General features: G+C 41.1%; 1 protein-coding gene across 7 annotated transcripts in view; it reads left to right on the top strand.

The window, feature by feature from the left end:
- The window catches only part of GAB1 (GRB2 associated binding protein 1), a 71,470-nt gene that overhangs the window by 4,101 nt on the left and 54,080 nt on the right, over window positions 1-13,289 (top strand). For 4 of the 7 annotated variants that reach the window (XM_023530246.1, XM_023530244.1, XM_023530245.1 and 1 more), the window contains exon 1: window positions 9,267-9,302. The exons of 2 other annotated variants lie outside the window; for them this stretch is intronic. In XM_023530246.1, coding sequence (XP_023386014.1) covers window positions 9,282-9,302 — 21 coding nt within the window. In that variant the 5' untranslated portion in view covers window positions 9,267-9,281. Of the gene's footprint in view, window positions 1-5,331; window positions 5,448-9,266; window positions 9,303-13,289 lie in introns of those variants that run through there. One more of the 7 variants, XM_023530247.1, reaches the window with a different exon arrangement.

The following is a 13,289-nucleotide window of genomic DNA, read 5'->3' as shown; positions in this document are numbered from 1 at the left end:
CTGTACAGAACAGAAAAAGGCCAAGCAGGTCTGGGAAACGGAGCCAGATGGTTCCCATGATGGGTGCCAAACCCCCAGCAGAGATGGATGCTACACCTGACTGACAGACAGCCTAGGGTCAACGGCAAATGTCGGTGGCCTTGCTCACCCTTTCCTGGAGAGAAGAGATGCTCTTCCCCTCTGCTGGAGTATTTTGAAACTGTTTTGTAGCCTCTGTTCAGCCTAGGGTAGCAGGTGTCCAGGCAGTTAACTTCTAACGGGCAGTGGAGGAGGAGGTGGTGGCAAAGCTGGGGCCTAGTTGGCAGTCCCTGTGGCTGTCTCATGAAATCCACATTCCGGCATTCTCAAAGCCTTTCAAAGGAATCTGGGTAAGTCATTTAACCTTGTGTCATTTTGGTTTACTTGGCTTTTAGAGGGCAGTAGTAATTAAACCAAATGGAGCCGTCAATCAGTGGATCTTAGTGGTGCTTTTCAGTTTGAAAATTGAAACCTGGAGTCACAGAGCCATCTTTAAATGTCATCCTAGAATCGACTATTGTGGCTTGTCCTTGACCTGAGGGAGCTGATTTGGGGAAAAGAACGTGCTTGGGAGTCTCGTGTCCCTGAGTTTATATATCTTTGCAGCCACTTAGGAACAGTATGACTTTGGTTGTTATAATCTCTCTGAACCTCATCTGTAAAAAATGATCATAATAATAATTGCTTTCAAGATAAGTGAGAGCTTATATTTTCATAAGTACATGGCACAGAAATAAGCTTTCACTAGATATCAGTTCCTGTGATGATGATAGATTTGTGCCGAGTCATCCGACCACACTGGGTTTGTGATTGATCATCGATCATTCAATAGCCCTACAACAGGCTTTTCCTCTTCTGAATACAGCCTCGTGTACCAAGCTAAACTTGAAAATGCAAAACTTTATAAAAAGATGACCCAGAATATATTGACCTAAGTTAAAAGGTTTGGGGTCTTTTTTCTTTCTTTCTTTTTCTGTCTCACAACGGTCCAAATGGTCCATACTGGCCCAGGACTAGGATGGGACCTTACTAGACAAATTTCCTCCATCTTGTTTCTCTGCCATCCCAAGGATGTTGCCCCATCATCACAGTCAAAGATGATTCATCATAATCTCTTTTCAGCCAAGAGGAGGGGGATGATCTAGAATTTGTACAGGTCATTTTCACTGACATCCTCTTAGAACAGAATCACATGACCACAGCTAGCTGTATGGGAGACTGGAACATGTCATCATTAGTAAGCCAGATACCCTGCAAAAGCTTCTGTTTCTATAGAACGGGAGTCAGCAAACAATGATCTAAGTGTCAGTCAGCCAAGCTACCTGTCATTGTAAATAAAACTGTATTTGAACACGGCCGCGCCCATTCGTCGATAAATTGTCTGTGGCTGCTTTCACATTACAGTGGAAGAGTTGAGTAGCTGCGAGAAAGACCACATTGCCTTCAAAGCCTAAAGTAGTTACTCTCTGGCCCTTTGCAGACAGAAGTTTGCTGACCTCTACAATAGAAAATGGTGAAATAAGTATTTTAAGGGAGCAAGTGGTAGTCTCTGCCACAGTAAGGACCTGGTAAGCAAGTGAGTCACTGCTTTGGAAATGCACAGTTAGGAATTTGTTCTTATGAAGACTAATGACCCATGGGAGAGTGAGTTGGTATGCAAGTGGCTGTTGAAGAAGCGACGTTGAAGGAAAGATTTAAGGAGCTGGGCACGAAATAGCCTGGTGAAGGTGAAGGGGGAGCGTACAAAGGTTGCTATTGGAGTGAGCTTCCACCTGAAAAGGAGCATCCTATCACCAGGTCTTTCCGCCTTCCTGCAGCCCACTGCTCTGTCTTGCTTGCGCGGCCTCACAGCCACACCTGCAGTCAGAGGCGCTTTGCCCACTGCCTTCTCGCCGGTCTCCCTGCACAGAGCCTCAGTCTCCTCCAGACCCTGCGGGGTACTCTCCTGTTAAGTGTGGCTCTTATGTGACTCCCGCTAAAGGACTTCCAGTAGGCCCCTGTTACTTACTCAGGAAAGGCCCAACTCCTTGGTTTTCCACTCCAGGTCTTCCCCTTCTCGGCCCTAACCGTAATTTCCTATCCTGTTTTCCTTCACGGTCTGACACACGCTCTGGGCTCCTGCTTCACGGAAACACCTCCTGTCTACTTGGCACTTTGCCATCTCCATGTATTGCTCCCGCTGTCTCCTTGGCTTCACTCTGTCGAAAGGCTTTGGGGATCTAGGACTACAGCTGGCACAGGGCGGGCACAGTCACAGCTGGGCACATGGGGCTGCTGACTTCTTTTGGTCCACCCACGTTTGTATTTTCTTTTCCAGCTGGGCCCCTTCTCCCAACCCTAAGGGTCAGTTCTCCCTCCTGAATGCTTACAGGGCTTTGTTGAGATCGTGTGTGCCACTCACTACTTTCTGTGATGCTAAGAGTTATTCCGTGTATACTTCTAGTCTTGTGGGGACTGTAAGGTCACTGAGGCTGGGCTGATCTGACTGAGCTCTGCGGTCTTCACGTTCATCTAGTAAGCGTTGGTCAGTGTTACAGTGATGCTCTCTGCAAACAATGCCATCCACAAAATAGTGCCTCTCGCTAAAAATGTAAATCACTACCTGGAGGAATTTAGGCACACATGAAAATAGAGTTCTAATAGTGTTTTATTAAGACCTGAAGCAGTATTTGAATGTAGTCATATTTGGAAGTTTTCAGCTGTTCCTTGAAAAGCCAAGGCTCAGCCAGAAATCAGACCACATTTTTGTGAGGCATAAGGAGAGGCACGTGGGCAGAAGCGCCCCGAGTGCAGGCAATGGGCCACCTGCAGAGAAGCCATGTAGTCCACTCCCAGAGCAGGACCTGAGCATTTTCGGAATGCTGCTACTGGAGACACACCTGACTACCTAGGAGATCCATCTAAAATCACTCACAGTATACTCACAGAGGTGGTATTTTCACAGCTTCGTCTTTCCATAGTTGGCAATCAAATGTAAGGCGAGCTTTTATTTTTATAGAAATGATTTACCCTATGGAGTAAGTGCCTTTTTCTTTCTCGGTCTTTGTAACCAAGCATAGAATGAGGAGACTAAACAATGAAATACTTGCTTATGCTGGCAAAGAATTCATGTTGTTCACTCATCTCCTGTTAATTAATACCTAGTGAAGTTGGCGATGATGTTGGGAAGCAGACAGCTACGCATGAATTTTAAATGTATTTTCAGACCTTATGAAAGGATTGGAAGGAGAGAGGCTCCCTGCTAGACACAGTGGTGAGTTTAGTAGCTGATGCTGGAAGCCCCTCCCTGATGGAGGGCTGTGTGACGGGTAAAGACAGAAAGGGAAAGGCTTTCCTTTCTTGCAGTCTATGCATTTTGCAATTATTAAAGAATAAGACCATTAATTCCGGAATTTTTACTCATGCTTAAGTGAGGATACAAACCATTACCGTTAGGTGAAAGTTACTGCTTTACCCTCATCTAGCTCTACTCATGCGTACTAGTCTCTGTTCAGTGTCTGGCACAGTACTCAATAAACAATAAGTTTTCGGTACATGTTGGTTGAACGAATAAGTAAATGGACTCTGGACTTCATTATAAGAGCTTTCCAGAAAAGTAAATGGATTCTTAAGCAAAATGATTTTTTTAAGGGGTGAGATGTAAAGACAAAAGAAGGCCATCTTTTCAGTCGCCATCCTCCCTTCACCCTGCCAAACCCTCCGGTGTGTACATCCAGGCAAGCCTCCTGGTTTGAGTTTTAAAAGTTTGGGAGGAGTAAAGGTGTGTGGCTCATATTACTGAAAGGAAAGCCCAAGGTTGTGTAAGTGTTTCCTGAGCCCTTTCATAAACACGATATGAAACACAGCCAAAATGAATTCGTTTTGAATTAATCCTGCGTCTTAAAGCGCTCAGTTGAGGGGCAGACCTCGGCTTTGTGTGTCACATAATGGAATTTTGGAAAGAGAGTAAAAAATTTAACCAGAAGACTGTTTTAACTTGGTCCGCTGTCTGATTCCTTCTAAGTTTGGGGATTTTATACAAATTTTAGATCTTCAACAAACAGTAGATTAAGGTTATTTAGGAACAAGACAAATATAATGTATATCCCTTAATTTTGAACTCATAGCATTTCTGCTGTAGATATTTGAGAGGTAACACAGAAGAGCATTCTCTGTCTGGGTGAGGTCACACAACTGCAAGGTGATTAGTGGGTTTCTTTTGAAAAAGCACTGTAGTTTAGGAGGTTAGACATTTGAACTTTGCATCATCCAGATATGCTGTTGATCACTGAACTGTCCTTGGAAGAATCAGTCAACTCTCCAAATCTATGTTTCTTCATGGGAAAAGTGGGAATAATAGCAGTACTTTTCTCAGAGGCTCATTAATGGGATAATTCAACGTAAAGCGCTCAGAACGGTGCTCCATCCTGTACCAATTATGCTGAAGCCTGTGATGCCGGAACAAGGAAACTCCAAAATACAGCGAAGTGAAGGGGATACGGCTTTATGGTTTGTTCATGAAACAAGGTCTACATTCCAGGCTTGCAAGGCAGTCAACTTCCCTGCAGAAATTCAGGGAGCCAGGTTCCTTCTAGCTCGTCACTTCACACCCCCTACATGGCAGAGCCATCTACATTCAAAACAAAGTCATGGGCACTTCTTTGTCCCACCTTCAGGGGAGGAAAAGAGTACAGAGGGGCATCACGCCCAGTATCTTTAGACCTAAACCCAGAAATGGCCCCCATCCCTGCCGCTCATTGTCCACGGGGCGGCGGGGGGGGCGGGGGGGGCGGGGAATTAAGTCACTTGGCCACATGCGGAGGCTGGGAAGTGTAACTTCTAGTTGGATGGCCCTGTACCAGGTCACAGTGTGTTCGCTGTGGAAGAACAGAACAGCAGACTTCGGTGGGCAGCTAGGGGCCTGCAGCATAGTGCTTAATGAATGTCCTTATTAAAAGATCATATTTATTTATTCAATGATTTATTTGCTAAAAGATAAAATTTCAAGTAAGGGTTTAAATATCTCTATTCTAGGGGAAGAGGAATTAAAGAGCTGCAGCAGCACAATTCCTGTCTCCCGTGTGAGGGTAGTTGGCGGGGCAGGGCGGGGCGGGGCGGGTGGGATCCTAAGTATTGAACTGCAAATCCAGGTACGCCTTGAAAGAGAAGAGAAAGGGTGGAGGAAAAGCAGTTGAAGGGGTGGGAATGTGATAAAAGAAGTGAATGCTGCTTAGCTAAGCTCTTCCTTCCTCTTAGCCTGCCGCTAACCAGAAAGGCCTGCTCTGTAAATGAAACTTAACCCCTTACCTGACCCAGCAGGGACAAAGTACACTGGCTCCTAAAGAACTTTTCCTAGGAGCAGCACAGTTGTTTCCAAACACAGACGAGAAGGCAGAGGAGAGGGGGAGCTGCACAGGGAAAACATTCATTCTGACCGATCTCTTTGAAAGGTAACCTTTGTACTGTGTAAAAGAGAGAATTATCTGAGTATTCATTAAGATTATTTCTGACTTGCCGCTGCTGCCAAAGGAAGTGGAAGGCTAAATACACGCGTTTCTGCATTTAGAAGTACTTCAGGTAAAAATTAACTATTAAGTAAGCAGTTTTTCTCAATAGAAGAAATGCGCAGATTCTTAAGGACACCCAAGTTGGGGGTAAAGAGCTAGTGTTCCAGGAAATAGTTTTAACTGCTTATAAAAATTACCTTCTCCAGTGGTTTTATTTTTGCGTATTTAGCGATTGCTAAGAAACAATAAGAAAGAATGAAATAATGTCCTGAGTTGCTCCATAGTGTTTTTAAAATCTCCTGCAATTAATTGCAGGCTTGGCGAGTAACGCACGCTGGACTCCTTCGTGTGTAAGCCATGCCTGTGTGTTTGATAACAGGGTGATCTTAAAGAGCAGGCCTCTGTTTTTGTTTTTATAAGTAACCCATTTCCTAAATGCCTAAAATAGCTGGAGGTATTTTAAACAGATGGTCCAAAGTTGATAGGAAAGAAAGTAGAAGTGCGTCTTTCTCGATTTCCATTTTGCCCCACCAAAATGGCAAAAATAATGAATGGTATATACTCTGAACCCGATTTTGTCTAAATGTTTACCTCTAAAGTTGTCTTAGAGTTGGGATTTATAGATTGAGCTGTTTGACTTGATAGAATCAGAAGCCAAAATAAAAGTGCTTCACTTCCTACCTCGTGATAGGGCTTAACAAAATGATTACAGTGTTGTTGAAATAGAGCTTTTGACTTTTAAAGAAAATTAAGTTGTGGTAAAATATGTGGAGCCTACAAAAGCTTATTGCAAAACTTCGGCTGGTAGGTGGTGATGACGTGTTAATATTTTATGTGAGTGGAGCCTTGCCAGGGACCAGGAGAGATTGATGAAGTTCATATTCTTATGATTTTCAAATTCCACAGGGGTCTTGAGCTAGTAGTGAACTAGCTACTCTTCTTGAGTTTCTGACATGGAAGATAATATTTTGATAATGCGACAAATGAATTCGAATTTATGAGGGACATTGAAAAATAAAGCAGTTCTTTAATCACATGAAGATACTGTTCTTACACATCAGTGAGCAGATTACAATAGTATTTCTGTCTAACAGATAAAGTAATGAATATCTAAAATTTTCAGCTTGTGAAATACTAGCTTGTTGAAGTTCACTTAAATTTTTGTTTTTTATTAATTCCCAGTCGTGATCGTTGCACCTGGTTCCTATCTATAAGCTATGTGTCCATGTGTGTCCACAAACCACCTACAGTTCTTTAGTTCGATGTTTGTATTTTCTTCACGTTCACTGCAACCCATGACTGAACGCCCTTGGAGAGTCATGAACTGTGGCTTCTACGCTCACCTAGAATCTTTCGCTTTTATTTCTCTATCAGTTTGTCTAAACGAAAAATAGTGGACAGGCTCATGTTAAATAATAAGAATCATAGCCTCGCGGTCAACGAACTACAGCCTGTAGGCCTGATTATGTCTCAAAAGATTGTTTACATTTTAAAAAAAATGTTGAAAAAGAAGAAGAACTACGAAGCAGAGACCATGTGTAGCCCGCAAGGCCTAAAATATTTTCTATTTGGTTCTTTACAAAAACGTTGGCCACCCCTGTCATAGACAGTATCATGTTAAGTGGTGAAGGGAACTGGTTTCTGTGGCTGGACTGTATTGGTTCAAATCCTGTTTTTATTACTTCCGGTATGACCAAGTCACTTAATCTCTCTGTGACCCATTTTCTCACCTATAAATCGGAATAATTACAGTGCCTACCTGTAGGGCTGTGTGAGAACAATGTTAATGTATAAAGTGCTTAGAACAGTGCATGGTACTTAATGAGTGCTCAGTAAGTGTCTGTGATGATGATGATGATGATGATGATTGATATTATTGTGGTTGAAAGTTTTTAAAGAACTAGTCTTCGCTTCCACGGGTTAATGTCCAAATGATCCAAGACCATTTTCTGTTTTCTGCATCAAGAATGAAGGCCCAATTTCTTTTTAATAGCGGCTGCTTTGCTGAAAACAGAAAAGTCAAGACAGACCCACACTCAAATGTAGAAAAATGCTTGAAAACATAAAACGAAATGCTTTTTAAGTTAAGAAAAAGACATTAAATGGGACACTAGGGGGAAAAAAGCAAACCCAAATTCTTTGGTGCACTTTTGAGAACGTGTAAGAAGAAATAAAGGGGGAATGAGAAATATAGAAGAGAGGATATGGTTAGAGAGAGAAAGAAGAGGAACCAAGGATAAGAAAAGTAGGCAGCAGAACAGGAGAAAGATTTAGCTCGAAAGGGAGGCTGGAAGATTCTCCAGGATGTCCAGCGTTAGCATGTCTCCTTTTGTTTGATTATTTTCCATTGCAGAAATAAATTTCCAGCATCATGTGGTTATGTTTCTTGAACACACATTATATGTAAGGCGTGTTTCCTCAGAAAACCTGTCTCGTAGTGTATATACAAAAATCATTGTATTTTGTATATTTATTTTTTAGGCCAAGTTATTTTATTACCTTTAGTCACTTGCCTTAATCATCGTTATCATCATAAAACATTTGTTGGATTCCTAAATACCTTTCTTCATCTTCTATAATACCTCTTTCTTTGCTCCATCTGCTCTTTTACATAGGAGAGGAATAAACTTAGCTGTTTTACAAAATACAGAACATTTTTTTTTTAAAAAAAGACTTAATGAAGTGTAATTCATTCTTTCTTTTTCCTTCTTTTTTCACCGTCTTGTTTATTCTCTTTATGGATATTGGACTGGAGACGAGTGTGCCAAGATTGGCATTTGATGATACCCAGGGACTAAAGTAATGGCCTCACCCAGTGATTGCACGTTGAAGCTGCACATTGATTACCCATCTCATCTTAGGAGCTGATGGAGATCCTTCGAGAGGACGAGATTGCAGACCTTTCTTTCAGGCCTGCCGCTCCCAGGATCTGATCCTAAGGGCTTGATCATTGTCACGGCCCATTGGGACTGTGTTGAGAATAATGGTGGCTTCATGTACTAAAATATATTTCATGAGAGTGTAAAAACAATTTCCCACATCCTTTGGGTTGTAGAATACTAAAATCAGTCTTGCTTCTTTACTAGTTTTAGTTTTCCTCCACTAGAATTTAAGTTCGCTGAGGTTGGCAAACTTTGGTATCTTGAACAATTATTCCTCCAGCAGCTAGAACAGTGACACATGTAGTTGCCCAATAAATATTTGTGGAGGAGTGAAGGAATAAATTAAATATAGCTACTCGTTATTTCCACTGAAATATCCTCCCCAGTTACATAGTTACCAGTTGATGTCATTTTAAATGTCCTTATGCTAAGAAGAATATTTTAAATTTTGAATGAATTCTGTTTAATAAATATACAGTTGAATACTTAAAAGGGAAATTGAACATGAAATCCGTTTTCATGAATTAATATCATTGTAGCATTAATGGTGAACAATAAGATTGTTAGATGTACATGACTCAGGCAGATAAGGCCTTTAATTGCAACTCTCAACCCCCCAAAAATGTTTGAGAAGGCTTTTAAAATATTGTTCCCTTTATTCTAAGAGAATAGCACATTAAATACTAACTTTTTAAAAATGATATCCTTTCAAATAGAAATGAATTATAAAATATTATTAACCACTATGTTATGCTGCGCCCTTTAAAACTGCGCCTTCCATGTACTCTTTCTCAGGATGTGGATGTAAGAAGGAAGAGTGAGCTAAGACAGAGGAAAGCACGGCCTGTAGCGGGTAGCAGACCGACCGTGGGAAAGCAGTGTGGAAGATGAATGAATGAAAGCCAGAGACAGACCTGTCAGTACCCATTCCTGGTGAAGGGGAAGGGGAAGGGCGGGGCGGGCAAGCATCCCAGCAGAGTACACCTAGTAAAGGGGAGAGGATTCACAAAATAGGAATTACAATGGGAGGCTTGGGAAGAGCTGGAGATTTGGTCAAGGTCATTGGTGAGGTGAAAATCAGAATCCATTAGGCTTTGACCCCAGCGAGGCGCACCTGGGGGCAATGATGGGGAGCAAATGTAATCCCGGCCTCTACTTGGGACTGTAGGGGACAACATATTGATGGTCACGATAGTGCAAATGCCCTTTATTGATACTGATTTTAAGCTCTTATACTCCACCTTTAGAGAGTAAAAAAGAAAACAAACAACCCATAGAAAATAGAGGTGGTATGAGAACAGAAAATAAATGTTATCCAACTTGACAGTATAAAAGTACATGCACAGCAGATGAAAATTAGGCTGTGGAAGGACATGGAGGGATAGGATGAAAACTACTGTCCTGAGAAAGTTACACTCTGTAACTGATGGACTAAACCAGCAGTTAAAGGATGCAGCTTGAAGTCCTTCTGGTTGCAGGACTGGAACTGGTGGTTTCGCTACCCTGGGAGAAAGGAGGGAAGAGACAGTCGGGGAAAGTGAGCCGACTGTTAAGGCAGGATGTCAGTAGTTAACATCTAGAGGTGACGAGTCATGCAAGCATAGCATTTGGAAATACGAGGTGTCTCTTAGTGTTCTGGTAATAAATGCAGACTTTAATTAAGGGACTGCTTAGGGTGCTGTGGGCTGGATTTAGATTAGGATCCTTATATCCTTTGGGCTGGAGGGACAGAGGAGGAAATGATAAATGCTAATTTTAAAAAACGGCACAAGACTAGTGAGCCCTGGGACAATGGCTGAGCGACCACCGGGGGCCCTGTGGCCAGGAAATCAGCAGCCACTGCAAGGAACCAGCAGTTAAAGCCAGAAGAGAGGAAATACATTCACCTCTCCCCACACGCGGAGAAATACAGAGAATAGGTAGGGGTGGGGTGAGAGGGTGAGGGGTAGGGGTAACCAAGAATAACCAGTAACCAGTAGGGGGTAACCGCCAAATGAGCCAAAACCAGGACATGCATCTCTTTAGAGTAGAACAGGATGCCTAGGGTGGGTTGTGTTGCCTATAAACTCTTCTGTACAATTTGATGTTTTAACCTCCTGCAGGTATGAATTTAATAGAGCTTTTTAATATAAATACTTTTATTCAGCACTTGTTATTTCATCTAACGTGCTAAGAGTATGGTGGACAGGAGTGATTCAAGCAGAGAGGGTCTCTGTCCTGAAAACACTTATAGTCTACATGGAGAGATAAGATGCTAAGTAAATCAGCAAAAAAAGAAAGCAGCAACCTCCCCTCATAATTGTGGTTAATACTATAAATTTAATTTCTTAGCACACAAAAAGTTAGTGTTGCTTGTATAAACTTAAGTCTTTACTAATGATATGACACTGGTTTTTAAAATACTTTTATTTGGGAGTAGAAACAATTGTCTTGAATAACCTATTTTGCTCTGTTTAACTATAAATACACTACATGCTCCAAATCAGATATACAAATGGAACAGCTGCGTCTTCAATGTTTTGTTCCTTTGTTACTCAATTTAATGAATAATTTGAATAGATTCCAAACCTTTAAATTAGATGTATAAGCATGCTTTAAGAATTATATCATGATGTTAGTGTATTTAAAACTTAGTGATATCATCATCTAAATATAGTAAAGTTTAAGAAAGTCAATTGTTTGAGCTGCTTTGACCTTTATAAATAATTTGGCAGTACAACAGACAAAAGATACAAATTCAGGGATTCATAACTAAGTATATAGAGGGGGAAATTCTCCCTACTTTCCTTCTTTGTGACACAAACCTTGATGATTGGAATAAATCTTTTGAGGTCCTTGGTTGGAATTGGCCTTTCCTTGCTTTTCCAATAGAGATCTGAGCAGTGTCAGAGAAATTGGGAAAAGCATTGCAATCATAGCAGTTTTATTCTGTCTTCTGTGATACTTCCTGTGGCTGACAGTTTTGTCCAAAGGGAAAAGGAAAATGAACAGAGGAAGATGGATGTCAACTGTCTCCTCATCCCTCCCGCCTTTCATAGCATTCACATCCCTCTGAGGACAGAAAACGTTAAGTCCTGTGTTCTTGTATCCTGAGCATGTGCTTATTAAAATAAACCTTTGAACATTTCATCCCCCTTGATTGAGGCTATTCTGTTCCCTCCGTGAAGAAGCTGGTGAGGGCTTTTTAAGCTTACACTGCACACATCTAAGGTGTAGCCATAAATCCCTGGAACTCAACTGCTTTTAGAACCTGTGAGAATTGTCATACGCCTCTACAGAGGGTGTTAAAATTAGTAATTAAGCAAACTGTTTATCTCAGTCTCTTTATCAACATTTTTTGTATGGATTCTCTCATTTGATTTTTAAACAGTTTGGGAGATAGAATTCCTGCTGATACAGGAAGAATTTTATATGATCAAGTACTTAAATATGGAAGAAAATCTAGAATCACTTCTCTAAAAGTCGTTTTGCTTATAATAATCATTATTTATTATGCATTCTGATTGTACTAGAAGTTAAGAAATGGAGCCACTGGATCGCCGAAGGCCAGAAACTATGTCTAATACTTGTATTTCCACTTACGGGATCATTTGCTGATGTTTTGTTCAGTGAGTGCAGTTTGTATAACCTTGGCCGACTGTCTTACAAATGTGTGTCACCAGTCACAAGGGAGAGGGAGTCACGTGAGTGGTTGTTTACGTAAGTCAGTAGCAGTGCCTGTCATCTTTGTATTTAAAGAACTGTACATGTCGGTGCAAAACTCTAGTATAACGTGGGCAGCCAGTTTAGAGGAGTCGGCGTTGCTGGTGATGAGATCATAGACAAAACCCACACCCCTTCTAGACAGGAAGATCCCTGTGGAGATAAGCGTTCTTTCTGAGAGGAGTCACCCGGCCACGCCTGCCTCTCGGAACCACTGTCTCCGTCTCCGTTCCACTTTACCTGACTTGGGAGTACTGTGGAAAGGAATCCATAAATTACCGGAATCTTCTTTGTGGAAATGACTTTGTTTTTGCTATTCATGCCTAAGACACCTGAAAACCAAAAATAAAGTGGCCAGACCATGTCAACATAGAAACTAGCAGCCGGTAAATTATCTGTCTTCTTAAATATTGAGAAAGCCATATACTACCTAGGTGCAATCTGGAGATGCAGACTTTTCCTTAAAAGGCAATGATCAAAAGTCCAAAGGTGCACAAAGAGATGGTGAACCTACCTAAAATGACACAAAAGTTTTGTCTTTTGGACAAAAGCGTTTAATAGGAATTCATAAGTTAACTTTTCTATTCTTGAGTGACTGATTTGTAAAATCCAAAACAAGCTCTTTGTGCTTTGTGTTTTGTTACCCTCTGTTCCGTTCTTTTTGTTTTTCCTGATATTTGTAGAGTCTGCCTTTTTTATGTTGTCTCTACTCATAAGGACTCCACTAGGGGGCAGACAAAAGAATGAAGAAGAAAGGAAATCCTTATTAATGCATTGCACTCTCTCTAACGTTACGCTCTGTGTTTTCTGCCCCTTCTGCATACCTTCGGGGGAGATTTTTTTTATTTAGTTGTAAAATATAACTAAATTTTATATAATAGCATCTAAAATGGATTTTAGTACGCTTATTTCTACACCTTAAGCATAAACACATTTATCCAGATTTAATAGTAATTCTTCAGTTAATTCATTGTCATATTTCTTTAGCTTTTCTGGCATGCTTCCACTACTAAACCACTTAATAATGAACACTTAATAATTGTTTATGGATGACTATAATGCTGATCCCTGTAAGGTTAACCATATAGTGTGCATCAAGACTCTCATTCATTCATTCACTGATCCGGTCACCACTTGCTGAGTCCCTACTTTTTGTAAGGCATTGTATGAGTTAAGTTTCGAGAACAGAGCAGTGAAAAGA

This window comes from Pteropus vampyrus, unplaced genomic scaffold (assembly GCF_000151845.1).
Source record: "Pteropus vampyrus isolate Shadow unplaced genomic scaffold, Pvam_2.0 Scaffold47, whole genome shotgun sequence".
Taxonomy (NCBI): Eukaryota; Metazoa; Chordata; class Mammalia; order Chiroptera; family Pteropodidae; genus Pteropus; species Pteropus vampyrus.
Note: the sequence above shows the minus strand (reverse complement) of the source record. Positions and strands in the feature narration are given on the sequence as shown.